General features: G+C 35.0%; 1 protein-coding gene across 1 annotated transcript; it reads left to right on the top strand.

Annotated features, from left to right (window-relative positions):
• Positions 1–340: 340 nt before the first annotated feature.
• On the top strand, positions 341–13,827 carry cta (Guanine nucleotide-binding protein subunit alpha cta). Its single transcript, XM_069816362.1, has 4 exons — positions 341–825; positions 5,032–5,082; positions 9,094–9,311; positions 12,433–13,827. The coding sequence occupies exons 1-4, from the start codon at positions 346–348 to the stop codon at positions 12,788–12,790; spliced, it is 1,107 nt and encodes a 368-aa protein (XP_069672463.1). The 5' UTR covers positions 341–345; the 3' UTR covers positions 12,791–13,827.
• The last annotated feature ends 5,678 nt before the right edge of the window (positions 13,828–19,505 follow it).

Here is a 19,505-nt window from a genome sequence, read left to right as displayed (position 1 = left end):
GTAGAACGTCATTTATGTCAGCATGTAAAACAAAATGAATATGGCCTGGGAAGAAAATAATTTCTTGTAGCAGTTGCGCATCCTGCATGTAATTTTAGATGTCGCATATGGGAAAAAAGTTTATTAGCCTATAATAACACAACTGCAATATTAGTAAAGGAATATTAATTATATGGAAAATGTCTATTGCGAAATTTCCTTCCCTTGCAGACGGGAGCCGTCGCCAATGTCAACCAACTCGCAAATCTTAAATACCTATCCATCAACATGCTCGGCATTGGACATCACTCCGATCACACTTCTGACGTCATGCAAATAAACTCATCGGAACGAGGGTGAGGCAAGATGGCGACCGTAATGTGGTCGTGTTCATGTTGTCTTCGCTTTAAATTTAGTCCAGAAGAATTAGAGCAGCGACATAAGAGTCAAGAAATTGACAAATTAATAGAAAAAGATAAACAGACTTTGAGAAGACAAGTGAAATTGTTATTGCTTGGTGCCGGTGAGAGTGGGAAGTCAACGTTTCTGAAGCAAATGCGAATTATTCATGGTATAAAGTTCGAACCTGAACTTGTGAAAGAGTACCAACATGTGATTTACCAAAATATTGTGAAAGGCATGAAAGTATTGGTGGATGCGAGGAACAAACTAAACATTCCGTGGGAAAATCCAAAAAATTCTGACTATGGTAATCACATTCTTAAGTTCGAAAACAGTATGATGTTGGATGATAGACTTTTCTTAAATTATGCTTCTTCATTACAAAGTTTATGGAAGGATTCTGGTATTAGAAAAGCCTTTGACAGACGACGAGAGTTTCAGTTGGTAAGTTTTTATTTGTTGTTTTGCATTTTCCGCACAATTAAGTGGTTTGCAGTGTCAACTGGAAACGAAGCTGTCAACGTAGGACGAACGTGAAGTAAATGTTTAAGACCTGACAGAGTTGCTGAGAGGTTTTCACATTAAAATGTGCCTATGGACTTGGGAGTGACTTGAGTTAATGTGTTTTGTTGTGGCGTTTATTTCTGTCTTTAATTTCCAAGTTTGTGCAGAATTGGTTAAACATGGAAGTAAGTAGCTAATAGGCCTATGCCCTTTTGTCGATTTCTTGTAACCTTAATGTAGACACAGTAAGCTGCACTGAAATAACTTAAAACTAACAACGAATCTATATTAAGCATGTCATAAAATTGAAAGACGTACTAGTTAAGTGGGTGATTAAAGTAGACCGTATGTTTAATTTGAATGTCTTTAGACGCTATAAAATTCTTAGAAGCTTTAAACTTTGCAATTTCGTAACTCATTGTGTTGGTGATTAAAATCTATAGTATAGGCTACAGCTGAAGTCTATTTACCGGTATAATAAATAAATAGTATTTTACATGCGATACAATAATATCTAACTCTAATTCTAAGCCTGCTTATCAGTAGCTATCATGTGAGGAAAGTAAGTTAATTGACAGGTGCAGAACTTGCCATTTATTGTAGCCAGTTTCGGAGTTGAATTGTTAATCTGTTAGACAAGCTTATTTTCAGCACAAAGATTAAGCTTCTATGTATATATTAGGCCTAAGCATAATTTACTTTAAATTTCATTGTGTTTTAAGGAAACTTTGGAACTAGAAAGTTTCTGTCAAACTGATGAAATACCTACACCTGTTTGGTGAAATTTTAATGTGAAAAATATGTGAGAGCTATGAACAGAAACGAAATATGTTTATCAATATTAAGTAACGTTCTATTAAATCAGTACAAAGTACCAAAATCCCAATTTTCCGCTGCCCCTATACGGAAGAGCATCCCTTGTAAGAAGAAAATAATAGGGCTATAATTGGGTTCATTAATGAGGAAGATTGAAGCAATCTAGTTGTTTATCCAGTAGGTCTACACCAAAATGGAGAGTGGCCCCAAGTCAAATTAAGTGAAAGATTTTGTTCACAGTTAAAAGGGACTGACGAAAGTTTTTTTTTTTTTTTTTCATGTAGACTGTTAGGCAGTGCTTTATGCATGCAACCCTAGCAGGTATTTGTGAAATGGTATTTAATTTTTTTAATTGGTTATTTTACAATGCTTTATCAAAATGCTTAGCAACTGCGTTTCCTATAAAATTGAGTACCGGGTCTTTCCCGGGGGTAAAAGGCGGTCAGAGCGTGGTGCGACCACACCACCTCTCATTCTAGTGCCGAGGTCATGGAAAGCATGGGGCTCTACCTCCATGCCCCCCAAGTGCCTTTACCTTTTTTTTTTTTTTTTATCAACTGCGTTGGTTTTCTGCAGAACATTCAACGTTAAGTACTGGTTTATTCTTCGACTGCTGGGCGGCAAGGTGCTTGAGCAACTGCTGGTAACCATGCCTTTAAAGTCATGATACTTCACCGAATTAAAACTTACATGCATACTTACTAACCATAATATGTTGTATTTAACATTAATTATTATATGTTATATTAATTACAGAATTTTTTGTACTCACCCTCATGACAGTAGCTGCTGGAAGTGTTTACCATTTTGCACTATACAAAGTTCATGTTGCTGTAAAAAAAAAACATCTCACATTCATGAACTTCACTGCACTAATTTGTCTAATTGTGCCACGAATGTTATCTTTCAGTTGTTCAATTGTGAGAAGATTATTTGCATATGCTGTTTTTTTAGTGTTCCCCATAAAATTTTAAATGTTATGTTTTATTTAACGACGCTCGCAACTGCAGGGGTTATATTAGCATCGCCAGATGTGCTGCAATTTTGTCCTGCAGGAACCCCATAAATAAAAATCTAACAGTGTAACACATAAGTTAACTACGGCGATGTGAACTCCTACTTACTTACTGGCTTTTAAGGAACCCGGAGGTTCATTGCCGCCCTCACATAAGCCCGCCATCGGTCCCTATCCTGAGCAAGATTAATCCAGTCTCTATCATCATATTCCACCTCCCTCAAATCCATTTTAATATTATCTTCCCATCTACGTCTCGGCCTCCCCAAAGGTCTTTTTCCTCCGGCCTTCCAACTAACACTCTATATGCATTTCTGGATTCGTCCATATGTACTACATGCCCTGCCCATCTCAAACGTCTAGATTTAATGTTCCTAATTATGTCAGGTGAAGAATACAATGCGTGCAGTTCTGTGTTGTGCAACTTTCTCCATTCTCCTGTAACTTCATCCCTCCTAGCCCCAAATATTTCCCTAAGCACCTTATTCTCAAACGCTCTTAACCTATATTCCTCTCTCAAAGTGAGAGTCCAAGTTTCACAACCATAAAGAACAACCGGTAATATAACTGTTTTATAAATTCTAACTTTATGTGAACTCTCCATAGCACAAAATGGTCAACACTTCCAGCAGCTACTGTTATGAGGGTGAGTACAAAATTCTGTAATTAATATAGATCTAACATATAATAATTAATGTTAAATGGTTACCAAGTATGCATGTAAGTTTTAATTCTATGAAGCACCGTGAATTTAAGGTCCCGTTTGTCAGTGGTTGCTCAAGCACTGTGCCGCCAGCAGTTGAAGAATAAACTAATACTTATCGCTGGAATGCTCTGTAGCATCCGAGTGAAATGAAGGTGATAATGTCAGTGTAATGAGTCCAGGGTCCAGCTTCGAAAGTTACCCAGAATTTGTTCTTACCTCAACCATGTAACTTATTCCGACCAGAATTTGAACCTGGGCTGCTCGTTTTATGGTCGTACATGCTAATCATTAACTCTACAGTGGTGGCCGGTATTTGTTTACTTTGGCGGCATCAACTTATAGTAGCCTCATTTGATTGTTAGGCAGCGGCATTCCTTTTAAGATTTGTAGGTCTTTATTCCATGCACCGATAATAAAATGAAAATGCAACGTTGTCACGTCTCGTTTGTTGCTGCTATATATTAATATAACATGGAAAAAGACACACTGCTAAAATTTGCAACTCTGGTTTATATTATACACTCCGCGTGAAGTATTGGAGCGGCCTTCAAAAGACTTGGCGACAATGGACAGCGCGACATAATTAAAATTATTGAAACTACAAAGCTTCCGTCCATACACTCCGCGTGGAATATTGGAGCGGCTTTCAAAAGACTTGACGACAATGGACAGTGCGACATAATTAAAATTATTGAAACTACAAAGCTTCCGTCCTCTTTGACACCGCTAGTCTACTAATTGAACGCGGCTACTTTACCTATCCTCTCACCTAATCCAATCTAGCCTTGCCACAGTCCTCAGTCTCCTATCACTTAGCTATGGTTATATTGTGGACCATAGTTGTGTTCTAGGACAATAGTTATGGGAAATGACGGTATGGATCATATGAGGAAACGAAAAAGAAGGCAGAAGATAGGAAAGATTGGAGAAAACTGTGTTTGCAGTGAAAGCATAACACTAAATGAAATTAATGTTAAAAACTTCATTTCAAAGTAAAGTTGTCAGTCGCTTTATTTAATGAGTTGCAGTATAAACCTATTAAGCATTTACATTTCGCTCGTATATGCCCATTTGATTAGAAACCAATTGCTGGCGTCATTTGGGGAAATTTCATAGTGACAGAAATTCATGATTTTACATGAAAGTAACTAAAGTGCAAAAATGTGTAGTCCACACCTGTAGAATAACGGCTGGCGTGTCTGGTCGTGAAACCAGGTGACCCGGGTTCGATTCCTGGTTGGGGCAAGTTACCTAGTTGAGGTTTTTTCCGGGTTTTCCCTCAACCCTATATGAGCAAATGCTGGGTAACTATCGGTGCTGGACCCCGGATTTATTTCATCGGCATTATCATTTTCACCTCATTCAGACGCTAAATAACCTAACATGTTGATAAAGCGTCGTAAAATAACCTACTAAAAATGTGTATTTAGTATTTATTATTTATCTTTCTTTTAAGGTATTTAATATATATTCAGATTAGAAATTTTTATGTAAGTTACTTGTATTTACTTAATAACAAGTACACCGAATGAAAGGGACTTTATCGATTTTACATTTAACCTAAAACTTTCAGCAAGTCTAAATGTGATTTTTTTTTTGTCTCTTCCAGAGTGATTCAGTACAGTACTTTTTCAATGACTTGGAAAGGATAGCAAGGACGGTAAGTGCATAATGTCTAACTAATATAATTGTATAGTAAAATTCTCACAGGATTATAATATATTATAATATATTTTTCTGGCCTTCTATGCCCAAGGTTGCGGGTTCGATCCCGGGGCTAGGTCGATAGCATTTAAGTGTGCTTAAATGCGACAGGCTCATGTCAGTAGATTTACTGCCATGTAAAAGAACTCCTGCTGGACAAAATTCCGTCACATCCGGCGATGCTGATATAACCTCTGCAGTTGCGAGCATTGTTAAATAAAGAACAACATAATATGTTTCCATTATAAGCAGGTTTTTGCTCTATGCATGTAAGGCCTAGTTAGTAGTAAACAATAAAAATGTAAAATTCTTGTACAGGAACGCACAGTATTAGAAAAAAATAATGGCCCGTTTGAGTATTTCAAGTCCCAGATACAAGACACTGTGCATGGTATACTTGGCTCGGAAACATGACGGCCTATCTTCTTGGAATTGGTAATCTCTCATAAACCCCCATCCTCTACTCAACTCCTAGCCGCGTGGCAGAAATACAATAGATCCCAGCATTGCCGAATCTAGTAGTCATTGCCTCTACCTGTTGGGTTTCACCCATTCTCAGTGTCTTTGTCAACATGTTGTTTTATACTGTTGTGCGCTTCAATATGTCTAATTTATTCCGGCCATGATTAATGAGTGTTGGAGCAGATGATCCGCAGCCAGGCCTCCTGATACACCTGAAGATCCAGGACCATCACGACAAGAACAACAAATAACACCGTCGAAGAAAACAGAATATCTTATTTGCAGAGGAGCGTAGCTAAGAAAACAAAGTGTTAAAATTGTGTCTAACATTAGAAATTCTATCCATAAAGTAATCGAAAGTTCAGGCAGTTTAATAAGTATAAATCTTAATCACTTAATATCGGACTCAACCGGCGGAGTTGGATATATGGGCATAGGAATTAAGAATTATGGTTCACCAACTAAAGAGAAAATAAACAAATTAAAACAGAATTCGGTAAGATAGACGACTTTATACGTGATTTACTTCGCTGAACAGTATGTGAACAGTACGCAAAAGAGATATCGCCAACAGCAACACCGTCCTTAGCAACCTAAATAAAGGCATTATTCACAGCAGTGCTTAAAAGTTTTCTAACTTACAGCAGTGAATTAAATGTTTTTAAATCACTCTCTACATGACAACCAACATATTAGCAATAGTAAAATGAATATATATGAACTTCTTCACCAACAACACATTACAAAGAAAAGCCCTACAATTTAAAATTAAATTTACATACCAGTTATGAATAAAATATTGTATAGCACACTAGAGTAAACAGATTTTATGCGTTCGTGGAAATTATCACCTAAGGCGAAGCTGATAAAATCTGACTTTACTCTTTTGTACTATAAATTCTATAACTATTCAATGATCACAGTTTCAGAAAATTTTACCAGCGCAACATCCTTAATTAAGTATAAAATTCTGGAACTTCAGTAACATGAGAATTTAACACTTATTATAGAAGTCTGCATTTTTTTTGTTTATTTAGGTAAAACATGTTAGTGAAAATATAAATATAAAGTGTTTTTAAAATAAGTTTGTTCATTTTTATACCAATTTTGTTTTAGTAATTATAAATTAAGGTATATTTACAAAGATAATATAGTCTTTCTGAAAATCGCGGTTTCACGGAACACAGTTTGAAAAGCGTTCGCAAATCACAATGACTTCAAGAATTGGCAACTCGGCTAAGGGTTTATCCCTTGTGCGTGCCTGCAGTTAACTGGTGAAGGGGATGAGGGAAGGTCGTCATGTTTTTGTGCGAAGTACAGATATGCAAGCAAATGCTTCTTTGTGGCATGTGGGCCTCCTCATGAAGATCCGGGTCCAAAATACAGACATCAAATATTATTGTGTAAATCATGCTACTGGTATGAAATGATTTCCAAGAGTCGGGCTGTTACTTTTTTCTTGTACTATACCTCGGGTATTTATTGATGGTGCTGAAACTTTTGAGTCAGAAATTAATTACATATGCCTAAGCATTTCCCCCCCTCTCTAAATGTATAACATACTAATATAGTACTTTGCAGATATAATACACTAAACACTGAGGTGTATTTAAAATACATTCACTGTCTCTTCTGTTTAGAATCATGCATACTTCTACTCCGAATTATCTGTTATCGCGCTTTCAATTTCTTACAACTCTTCGAAACCGACATCAAGCACTTCTTTCTATCCCTCATCATAGAACGTCTTTATACTCATCTTCCTATACTGTAGAAATACCTCCCCTCTGCAATTCGTTACCTAATGACGTCAGGGACTGCCGGACTTTATCACAATTCAAAATTAAATTGGAAAATTTTGTCTTAGTTAATGTTTTTAGGTATTGCTAGAAGTATTGATTTTTGTTTTTTTTTTCTTTTTCTTTTTTTAATCTAGATTAAAATTGCAAGTTTCTTGTTTATGTTAGTTAATTAGTTAGTATACAATTAATTATGGTACTTAATCACTCATTTAAAATTTGTGTGACTGCAACCTGTGTATATTTTTGTGTGGCTTTACTTTGTTTATAGTGTTTTTTTTTTGCTGTCTCGCTTTATTTTTTGTGTAGCTTTATTTTGTATATAGTGTATTTTTTTTTCTGTTTATTTCTATTATTGTATTTCAATTCCTGGTGTTGTGGAAGAGAAGGCCTGATGGCCTTAACTACACCGGAATAAATAAATAAATAAAATATAAATGTACATAGAGCCACTATCTGTTTTCAAATTAATGTAAGAAAAATAAATTTAAAATAGATTTTGAATTTAGAACACAGCATACACTAATAATGACATACTGGTATCTTAATTAGACTTCAACAAACAAAATTTGATAACACAATCTCAAGGAAAAAAATGGAACTCTCTGCATCAAAATCCACAGTTAATTCCCGATTTACCACGAAAATCGTCTGTAGCTGCATTTAGATTGGCAACAGGCCATGATTGTTTGGCCAAACACCTGCATAGAATTGGAATATATCAGTCCCCTAACTGCCCATTATGCAACTCAAACCAAGAAATGGATTCGGAACACCTCAAAATCTGTGCTTCAGTGGCTGACCATGATAATATCTTTGAAAAATATTGGAGTGCAAGAGGTCAAATGACTTTATTGTCAAACGCCTGGCATTAGAAAACAACAACAACACTCTGTTAATCAGCTATGTTATTGATTGAACTGATATTAACAGTTGTCATGGTTATCAAGAAGGAAAGTCATATAGTTGCCTCACTGTCCCGTTCTCGCATAGACACTGCAGGCTGCTGAATGTCTATTGTACTGGTTACAGCACTATATGTGTTTATCGGTATGGATTACATGTACTATTTATAGCGAACAGGCATCACCAACTGGATATGGTCGGCTTGATGTAACTTACATCTTACTCTACTGAATAGTACAATAATATAAAGGGAAAAAAAACCCATAATTTGTTATACCTTGTCTTTGATTTTAATTCAGCTGGAATGGATACTGTCATATTGTATTCTGCTAAAATATTAGGGGAGGCATGGCCTCCCTTGTCTTCCCTGAAAATCTGCTACTGCTATTTCCCCACTTTCACTAAATATGGGTAGTTTTTTATAGCTTCATTAGTTGTAAATTCACTGGACCAGGAAGAGTTCCCCTACAAATAGGCTAACATTTAATGTATGTTCCATTATAGACAAGTTTTATTGTAGATACTTGTATTTAGTAATTATTGTGATGATTGTAAAATACCTCGTCTTGTTTTTTGTAGTCTGCATTGTAATGAATATCTGTTACAGTATTTAGATTTCTGATACATGTTAGAATTCAATGGATGCATAATAAAAACTTGTTCAGTTTTCTTTTTATGGAAATTTGTGCCATTTATTGTAATCTTCCTGTCTCTGGTAAACTGTTCTTAAAAAAAAAACCTCCAAAATCAAAGATTACAAAACAGAGTGCTGTCTTTGAAAATATTTCTTTACTTTCTAGGACTATCTCCCATCACATCAGGACATACTTCACGCCCGCAAAGCAACAAAGGGGATTACAGAATTTGTAATCCCTATAAATAACATCCCTTTTCAGTTTGTGGACGTTGGTGGCCAGCGTTCACAGAGACAGAAGTGGTTCCAGTGCTTTGACTGCGTTACCTCGATTCTCTTTCTTGTTTCTTCATCTGAGTATGACCAAGTACTACTGGAAGACAGGTAATTGTGAGTCAAAGGCTTATTCTTTAGATATATAATAGTGTGCTACAATTCCAGATTAGAATAGGATCCATTTATTTCGATCATTGCTTATCTGGGCAGTCATTTATTTGTGGCAGTCTTAGGAGAACAGAAACAAATCGGTATTGTGTAACAGTGATTTGCTTTTGCTTATTTGGTCCAGGACAGTGGGTGTGAGCAGACGGGGAATTGTCCTCCAAACACCACATCCTTGGTGGTATAGTCAATGGATATAGAAATTATAAAAAAATTCTGGATTTTATATTGCAGATGTGATTATCCTTGAAGCAATTAAAGAAAATCTACTAAATCATCTCTTCAGAGGCCCAAGAAGTGACCACAAGGGTTACCATTTTATAAGCAGTGCAATTTGTCGGTGGTAGTTGGCACGAAATAAGCAGCAAACCAATTGATGTTCACTGTGATTTCAAGAATTCAGAGTTGAAAATTCCATATAGGTCTATTAAAAATGAAGCAGTTTTACAACTATTATTAGCAGGACCTAGAAGTTTATGCATTTGCATATATTTTTCCATTGGCTGTAATTAATTGCTGATAATTATCTTCACGAATCATCAACATTTAAGCTTATCAAACCAAATTTTATGTTGCATATATTTGCATATTTTGATGTTTTTTGTAAATTCGTAATATTTCATGATACTTATATTTGGCATATTTTCGCCTTTAAGCTCATTAAAGCTGATTTTATGTTGCATAAAAATGCATAGTTTGGATTTTTAAAATAACATCATATTCTATTTTTGAAAATGGTATTGAGTGAAATTATTATAATTATTTTTACCAGAAAAATATTGAAAGTTTCATGGCACACCTAGCGAATCTCACGACACAATAATGTGCCTCTCTCAACAATATATGTAATTTTAATTTCATTCAATCACAGCTCCCTGCTGTGTACGTGTTTCACGTGAAGTTGCCATTTTAAAACTGAACTACGTCACAGACATCTAACGAAAAACGGCGAAACTATATGAAGGGCACACGGGAATAATGATCAAGGTCCATTTTAGAAAGTTTCGAGAAAAACGAATTTAAAGTTTAAGCACTTAATACTTTCTTATGTGTGTATTTAATAGAAATTGACTTAGTGGAATGTCAAGAACGATTATTTCTTATTACTGGCTAGACCACATGATAGTACTTCCTTTCCACTATAATATGGCATTATTAACTCAATTTCGATTTTTGATGGACCTTGATCGTTTTTCCCATGTACCCTTCATATGACGAAATGCAGGAAGCTTTAAAGATGATGTGTATAAAATTTTGTTATTTTCCAATGAATGGCAGCCGAGAAAAAAAAGATGTGTGTTACTTATTGAACCACCCATGTACAATCATCAGTCAGCACTGTGTGTGACGATAAGAAACCTTAAGATGCACTTACACAGTGTAGACTAAACTACAGTAAGGGATCTCATTGTCTATTGTGGTCTAGATTACATAAGTGCATCTTAGGTTTAAGGCAGACCTGCACAAGGTTTGTGCTCTCAGCTCATGAGCGGAATGCAGATATTAGCTGCGCTCTGTATAAGGGTAGACTGGAAGAAGGGGTGATCTCGTACAAAATATACACAAAAGGAAGTACTAGTACGAGTGTTTATGAAATGAATTCCCGTTCAGTGTTTGCAAAACTATCTTGGAGTATTATTAATTAATAAAGAAATATTTATTTTACAGAAATAATATAAATTCTCTAGCTACTTAAATGTACAATATCATTTTGTTATATTTTTATTTATCAGTACATCAAAACGAGGTTTTATGCTGTTGGCAGCTGAAAGGAACAGTAACCTACTGATTGTAATGAAATATCAGTTACAGATGTTCGATGTCTTCCTTTATTAAAGTTGATTATAGAAAACAGTTGCTCACAAATATAAATGTTGAGCCAAGCATAGCAATCATTTTCACAGCCAGTCTGTGTAGTTGTGGATATTATTGCTAATGTTTAGTCTTGTAAAACTCAATCAGGCTAGTAGTATTATTCAAACGATCTTTAGCCCTTAGGTCACATTGAAGATCAATAAGTTCGAGCTGTAAATCGTTAAATGTTAAATGTTATGTTCCGTCTTTTAGATTCCTTTATACTGTACTGTAGCAGTAGGTAAGCAACATGAAACATTTACTGAGAATAGGCCTACACACTGCACTCCACTAGATAACTGAGTGGTCGTTTCCCTCTCCTCTACTTAAAGCAAGTCTATGTCATTCTGACGTACCTTCCTCTCCGTTTCGGCGAGCGGTAAAGACCGCTCTCCCACTCCGAAGGAGCACGCGTGCTCGTTGAGCGCTGTTTGTGCAGGCCTGGTTTAAGGCTTCTGATAGTCACAGACAGTCCTGACCAACCCTGGGCTGTAAGCTTGAAACGGTGGAACCAAAAAGGTGTACTAGTATGGCCGTCAAATTACCCATAGTTCACCTCTTTTTCCGGTGTGTTTATCAGCTGTTTTGTTCATATTATTAAGATTACAAATTGTTTCGTGTTGTGAATATTTCAAAAGTGCAGTCAAGTTCAGAAGGTGTTATTTTTTTATAAATAAGCTAATATTCTGTTGGGCTCAACTGTAGAAAATGTCCGTTTATATGTCCCCCTATGCTGTAACATATGAAGAAGTGCCAACATCCTTCTTGATAAGAGAAAGAATGTGGAAATGAAGTGTTTAGTCCATGTCACAACCATAACACTATTAATAAATATATAGTGAAACATACATTGATATAATAATCTGCTAGTAGTCCTGTTACCTCCACATCTATTCTAATCCATTTACGTATGACCAAAACCGATAGTAGCAACTTAATATTTGGCAATTGGCGGTATTTCACGGTAGATTATGGGACGTAAAAGGGATAGTTTGACGTCATATCCGTTGCACCGATTTCAAGCATATTTGGTTTGAAGTACTCCCTCCTTTCTTTTTATCCTCTCAGGTCCTGACTGTTGTTTGTTAGTAACTGTGTTGAGAACTTTCAGAGCCATTCTCTTGATAACAGCATTGTGAACAACAATTTTCCTCGGAACATGAATATTGTTACTGAATTTTTATCTAACAAAGCACTTTTCTTGTTACAGACGCACAAATCGTTTGGAAGAATCTCGCAATATATTCGACACAATTGTTAATAACCTGGTGTTTCGTGGAGTATCGATAATTTTATTTCTCAACAAGACAGATCTGCTCATTGAGAAAATTCGATCTGGTGACTCAGATGTGCGAATGTATTTTCCTCAGTTCTCTGGTGATCCGCGCAATTTATCTGATGTTCAAGCATTTATCTTAGCCATGTTCACAAGTGTAAAGAGAGATCCAAGGAAGCCTCTGTTTCACCATTTCACAACGGCAGTCGACACGGAAAACATCAAGGTGGTGTTCAACGCCGTGAAGGACACTATTCTCCATCGGAACCTCGAATCGCTCATGCTTCAGTGATGGATAACTTATTGTGGATAACAACTGGGGTAGTTAGTCAGATTGTTATAATCTTTTGTAAAAGTCATTTATATTGGGATTCAACAGACTAATGACACATCATTTTGAAGTTGTCTGAGCAATTTTTCTGCATCGTGACTGTTTTGTTTTTGTGTGTTTTGTTCTTTGTTTGGGGAAGATTGATGGCATTTCCAAAACAAGAGGCTCTATGCATTATGGAGTAAAATATGAATTTCATACTGTTGCCGAATATTTATGGTGCTATGAATAATGAAATTCTGTGATTGACTTCGATATGGAAAGCTGTTTTGTAGACACTTCTCAACTCCAATATCACATAGCACTAGTAAAAAAAATAATTGAATAAGTAGGCAAATTTGTTGTAAGTTTATGTTTTACTCTCGTATATACTGTTCCTGAAATTTAAACAACAGAATCTTTCAAGTCATAATTCAGAGATCTATAAATAGCATTACATTTTCTCGCATTTACTTATTTTTCTAACATACAGACTGGAAAGGCATTTATTCTGCAACTCTGCATTTTTTTTGTCATAGATTGAATTCTGATGTTAAAGCTTTCGAAAATGATCTGCCTTTGCTAAATAAGAATATTACGTATGCTTTCTTATATTATGCTGATCTCTCTTGATTGTTACTTCATTCAGAAATAATTGTGTTATAATCAAAGATTTGATTACTTCAGTTTTTGAAGGGTTTTTATAATTTTTAAGGTTTCTATGACTGCAGCAATATTGCTGTAACTGTAATTTAGAGTAGCAACCAGTAGAATCTTTTAAACCTACTATTTAAAATAGAGTGAGTGGAATGACTATGAATTTATTGTTTATTTCAAATAAATTTACTAGATTATTTTGTTAACATTTTTTGAATAGATGACCAATTTAAGTGGACCAATACAAAATTGTCAATTTTTCATTGAAGATGGGAGGGGGGGAAGACAAGATAGTGAATAATTTTGTACATCTTGTGGTTATTGCCACGTAAAGTTAGAAATAATCATAAATTTAGAATTGTGCGTGTAAAAAATGTAAGATTTCATAGAACTATGTTGTGTGAATTGGAACTAAATTTATTTTATTTAGGGTTGTGTTGATTGCATGATTATGATAATGTGATGGATTTCTGACTTTTTTGAAATGTGAATTTTGTTATGATTCCTTGTTGGTGGGTTGATGTAGACATAAATTCATGTCGTGTATTTTTATTTTCTTATATTGCTGAAAAAAATAGTTCCCACGTTTTGACAGAAATATAAATTATCCTTGTCGATTTTTTTTTTTTTTTTTCAAAATTCTCTCTTTTTTTTCCATGTGGTCTAAAGTATTTGCTGTTATTGGATCTAAAAGCAGGAGCAAGCAACGGTTCGTTGTTAAGAAGAAGTGTAGATTAGACTTTTTCCATTGCTGTTAATAATAAGGAATTCAGAAAATTTCGAAGATTGACTTTAGCTTCGTCTTCAGATGAAAGGACAGGCTAAGAAGGGTATCCTAGTCATTGGGGTTGTTACAAATAGCTATTCTGCTTAACAGACCAATGATTGCTAGTGTGGGGTATATAGATAAAAAGAATGAAGACCTTTGACCTACAGAATTAGGTCTGACTATTATTTTTTATTCAGATTTTCAACTGATTAATGTACATAGTGATGTCATGTCAATGTCATGATCAGATGATATTTATAAATTTTATTTACATGTTTATAAGAAAAGATAACATAGTCAATAATAGATCTTGTCCCTTTTGCACACCCCTGTGTATGCATAGATTTCTTTATGTTTGAAAAAGAATTCATAATTTTAAAATTACTATGTTTACAAAATCTCTCACTCTTTGACCGTTGTTACAGCATATTTCACCATCTTTACCTATTTGTTCTCGTATTTCAGTATTTCCTATCCTTGCATTTATATCACCAAGAATTAATATCTTGTCTGACTTTATTTTGTTAACTAGCCGTACCCGTGCGCTCCGCTGCACCCTTCAGAAATAAATATAAAGTAATTACATAATTAAAATAGGACATTTGATCCAGGGAACATTCGTGTTTGATAGGAGGATAAATTGTTTATTATGTTACTTAATTTAAATTGTATTAAAAAAATTAAAATGCGATCATTTTGATCCAGAGACCACTCATTTGGTCATAAAAATTATTTTAGGAAATACAGGAAACGAATACCTATCAAGTTTTCTGTGCATAAGAAGCTATTTTAATCTTACCTGTCCTCGATTCACTCAGAAGTTACAGTAATAACATTATAGGCCTAGCATTATGTCCATCTAGAGAAACTACACTTTCCAATGGTGAATTAATAATTAATTATACAAATCGGTTAATTTAGCTTCCGATATCACTTCATACAAACACAGAAACATTTTCTGTAGGCTATGTTTCAAAGCTTTCGATTGTTGTTGTCCAAGGGCCCTTATAGACGAAGTCGTTCGTTTTTTATTTCATTACACCGCCTTAGATGGCGTTATTGTAATTTTGAAACTCATTTATCTCATTAAATATCAGTCCTATCAAAATTTTGCATGGAATAAAACTTATCGGAAATAAGTTTTAAAGAAACTTTTGTTATGTAATATTTTTCATGAAAATTAATAATAAGGGAGATATTTCGATTTATTTAATTCAAGCCCCCTTATAACCCCTCTTTTAAATAAAATATTTTGAATGTCATATAGCCTAAATTCTAAGTTACAACGAACTTAATTTATATTCCAATTTTCATATAAATCGGTTCAGCCATTATCGCGTGAAAAGGTAACAAACATCCAGACAGACATACAAACAAAAATTTAAAAAAAGCTATTTTCGGTTTCAGGGTGGTTAATTATATATGTTAGGACCAATTATTTTTGGAAAATCGAAAATTACCAGAAAAATTTCGGCTACGGATTTATTATTAGTATAGATGATGTTCTGTAAATTATCATAAAACTTGTCACTATTCTCTTCATCTCCTTCATTATGAACGCATAAACCTAGAATGGTAAGGAAACCTCTGGAAAGTTTGTCTTGTCTGTGTGATTCTTTCATCCTATATAATTATCAACGAAAGATTTTAGGGACTGATTATATCCATCTAATGCAATGAAGAAAATTCAATAATGGTAATAGATCACCTGTACAGATTCCGCTTGTATGTTCATTTGTTTTTTTATATCATATTCATTCTGTCACACGTTAATACATTAGATTAATTGCATTATGATGTATAATTTTTCTTGTAGTTGTATTGCATTTCTGGTGGTGTGGAGGAAAAGGCTAACTCCACCAGATGTACTGCATTAACCTCATTGCAACTGGACTCCGCATCTTATATTGGGAAATTAATGGGCAATAGACTGCTACAATCGATATAAAATATGTTGCCATTTGTCAACCTCTAAATTAACTGACAGTTTTCGTAGCAATTTTATATTGTACCCATGTTTTCAAAAATTGTCTTAAAACTACCAGTGTTTTCGTAAAAGAAGAATATTTTTTCTGGGCCAGAAATACAATACGAGAAATTAAAAAATTATTCTATTAATTAATTTTTTTATTTTGGTAACCATTTACAGCTTATCGAATATCGATTACTAAAAACACTAATCAACTGTTACTTCTGCCGATCCTTTTTTTTTTTTTGTGCACTACAGTGATGGGTGGCCCTGTAATACATCTATTTTGTTTTCGAATACATATTACGAGATTATATATCTCCCACTGAAAGAGCCAAGTTTCGGAGGAAAATAAAATCCATGTGTGTTCTCTTTTGTAAGACTGCTGCATTGTGCCTTTTAAACATGGATTACTCCCCGAGATTATTGGCATAGGCGTAAATAATTTGTACTGCACACACTAACAAAACTGTATGTACATATCAATAGTTTGCAGTTTTAATTAGAAAGGACACGAAGAAAATACCAGAGCATATAATTGTAATTTTAAAGCTATAAAAAAACGCAGATTCACATTTTATGATTTGCAATACGCCTTTCTCAATGTAAGTGTGAGTTGTGGAGGCTCCTAGTAGAATGTGCTTTTTTTTCTCTCTCTAAATGAAGTGCACTGTCGATGGAATTGGTAATAGTGAGAAGATATTTGTTGAGCTGAGACCGAGGATTTGTAATGGGATTATCAGACATTCGCCTTATAGTTGGAAAAAAATATTTTGAAAAATAGAGAAAAAAACATAATCAGCCCAAGTGGGATTTGAACCCATGCCTGATATCTCTAATCCAACTCGCTACTGTCTTGAGTAATGCTGGTATCTATAGTTTCTTCTTCTTCTTCTTCTTCTTCTTCTTGAGGGTGCAGGCTGATACTAAAGCACTTAGGTATAAATTACCCGTTATGCACCCCATGCACTGGAAATGAACCCAGGAAACTGCAGTGGGTGATCAACTTTGCAATGACGTTTTATTTTCTGAAACTGTTCAGAAAACAACACGTGTTTCTTGACGTATCAATGCCTGATGTGGATCTCATTCTGATACAGCAACATGTGAGTGAGGTGATGATTAGGGAATGGATTTTTAGTTCCATACCTATTTTGTTTGCTATGTCTTAAATGTATGTTATTAAGATATCTCTACAGTTAATATACAGAATTCCTCTATTAAAATTCTATAGGACCTAAAATGCCTAAATGAACAATAAAGTCCGTGCCTAAAAATTATGTTTGTGCCTAAAAAGTGCCTTTTTAGTATTTTATATACATTTAAAATAAAAATACCGGTACTAAAAATGCCTAAAAAACTACAAAAATGCTATTTAAAAAAAAATCTCTTGCAAACACTGGTCTGGTAAATTCGTTCCATATTGGTCTTACAAGAGGAAGGAAAAGGATTTTACCTAATTTCCTAGAACCAAAGTTCGTTTCGAAAAGTCCATCTTAGCATAAAAGGGGTTATAGGTTGTTCAGGTTAGGTGAGAGCTTGCAAATTAGTTTTCACGTCAATGCACTCCCATTATGCGAAATAAAACTAACCAATCAGCCTCTTTCACTGATAGAATTTCAATCTTCAGTTGAGTAGCACACATTGTCAGCACCAGTTCTTTGTACATAAACTCCATCTAAAATGGAATATTTACTAATATCAAAATTATTACCATTAAGTACGAGAAAAATTCGTACCGGCACCAGGAATCGAACCCAGGACCTCTCAGCTGTGCGCGCTGAGTGCTCTTAACCAACTGAGCCATGCCGGGACACGATCCACGACGCCGGCCGAACTCCTCCCATAGTATTATGTTACGGCCTTACTACCTGCATTTAAGACGATACACGTCATATATATACAGGAGCGCATATTAAATGACTTTATGGCCATCGATACATATCAAAATTATAATTTTATTTAAACTCCTAAAAGTTCTACATCAGATTTTATGAAGTCCAAGGCCTAAATGTCTCATCTTTAGCACCTAGAAATCCAGTCCCTAGTGACGACTCAACATCCATCCCACATTTCCAACAAGTTTGATCATCATTGAGGCCCAATATAAATATGTAGGGGCTTGTTCAGATGACAATGTCCTGTCAAAAGTCTGGTAATCTTAAGGTTCTCCTTTCCAAGGCCAGGAATTGTTAAGTCAGGTTTTGGTTCTTCAATAAGGAGTTTGGCCTGTCTCAGTGTCTCATGGCTGGTGTAGATCTCCAGACTCCCAGTAAACATTTCACCAGGTTTTCCTTTATAACCTGTTTGCTTATACACTTAGAGATGCCAACAGAAGGTTCCAGGCCGTAGCATTGGATGGTCATTCCAAACTTGGTCATTAAGTCGGCTTGTTCATTGACGTACGCACCACTGTCCTGGGATTCTATAACAATGACAAAAATACATTCCTCTTTCTTAGGCGTATCTGTGTATATGCTATTTATATTTTCTTATAGATGTATTACGAAAATTATTATAATACATGTTGAAGTATAAGCCAATTTTTATGTACTTCAGCACATATTTATTGTAGTGAAAACATTTTGCTTTATTATGTCATGAATTTTAATTAATTATACGCACTTAATAGTTTTATATATACAGGGTGGAAGTGAAATAATCTTGCAGATTGAAAGGGATGATAGGGTACACTTAAATGAATAGAAAACGTACATTATGTCTTGTGATTAAATACACTGTTAATTATAAAATTAAGTTGGAAGTTTCAGCTGTCTGGCAACATCGCTGCTAACATACTCTTTCTTCTTGTAATACAGATGTAAGAGGCCAACAAACTCAGGGTTTGTCTTCTTTAATAAACTATAGTCGCGACGCTGTTATTCCCGGCATGACTCCTCCTCTTTGCTTACGTCTTAGGAAGTGAAGGCTCTATAAAGTCTAGGTAGGTAGTATCGTTCGCCATTTTTGTTCTTTCGTTGCCGAGCTACCATACGAGGAATCTATTTGCCACACCGTTAAACATTATCATGTCGTAGCTCCTATGATAATAAATCAAACGCACTGTAATTCAGCAAATAATTGAGTGGCAAATAACGTCTTCGTGTGCTTTCTGCGAACGCCAACGAAAGAGCCAAAATGGCGGGCGATTATATTAAGTATATATCGAGCCTTAAGAAATGAATAACGTCTTCCTCAGCGAATCACAAGACGCACACGTTTAAATGTAGCCAACCTCCAACGTGATTGGATGCCGGAAATTAGAGTGACGGGACTATACCTCCTATCTCCGTTTCTGGCTG

Source organism: Periplaneta americana, chromosome 17 (assembly GCF_040183065.1).
Source record: "Periplaneta americana isolate PAMFEO1 chromosome 17, P.americana_PAMFEO1_priV1, whole genome shotgun sequence".
Lineage (NCBI taxonomy): Eukaryota > Metazoa > Arthropoda > Insecta > Blattodea > Blattidae > Periplaneta > Periplaneta americana.
The sequence above is the reverse complement of the archived record's forward strand: the minus strand, read 5'-3'. Positions and strand labels throughout refer to the sequence as shown.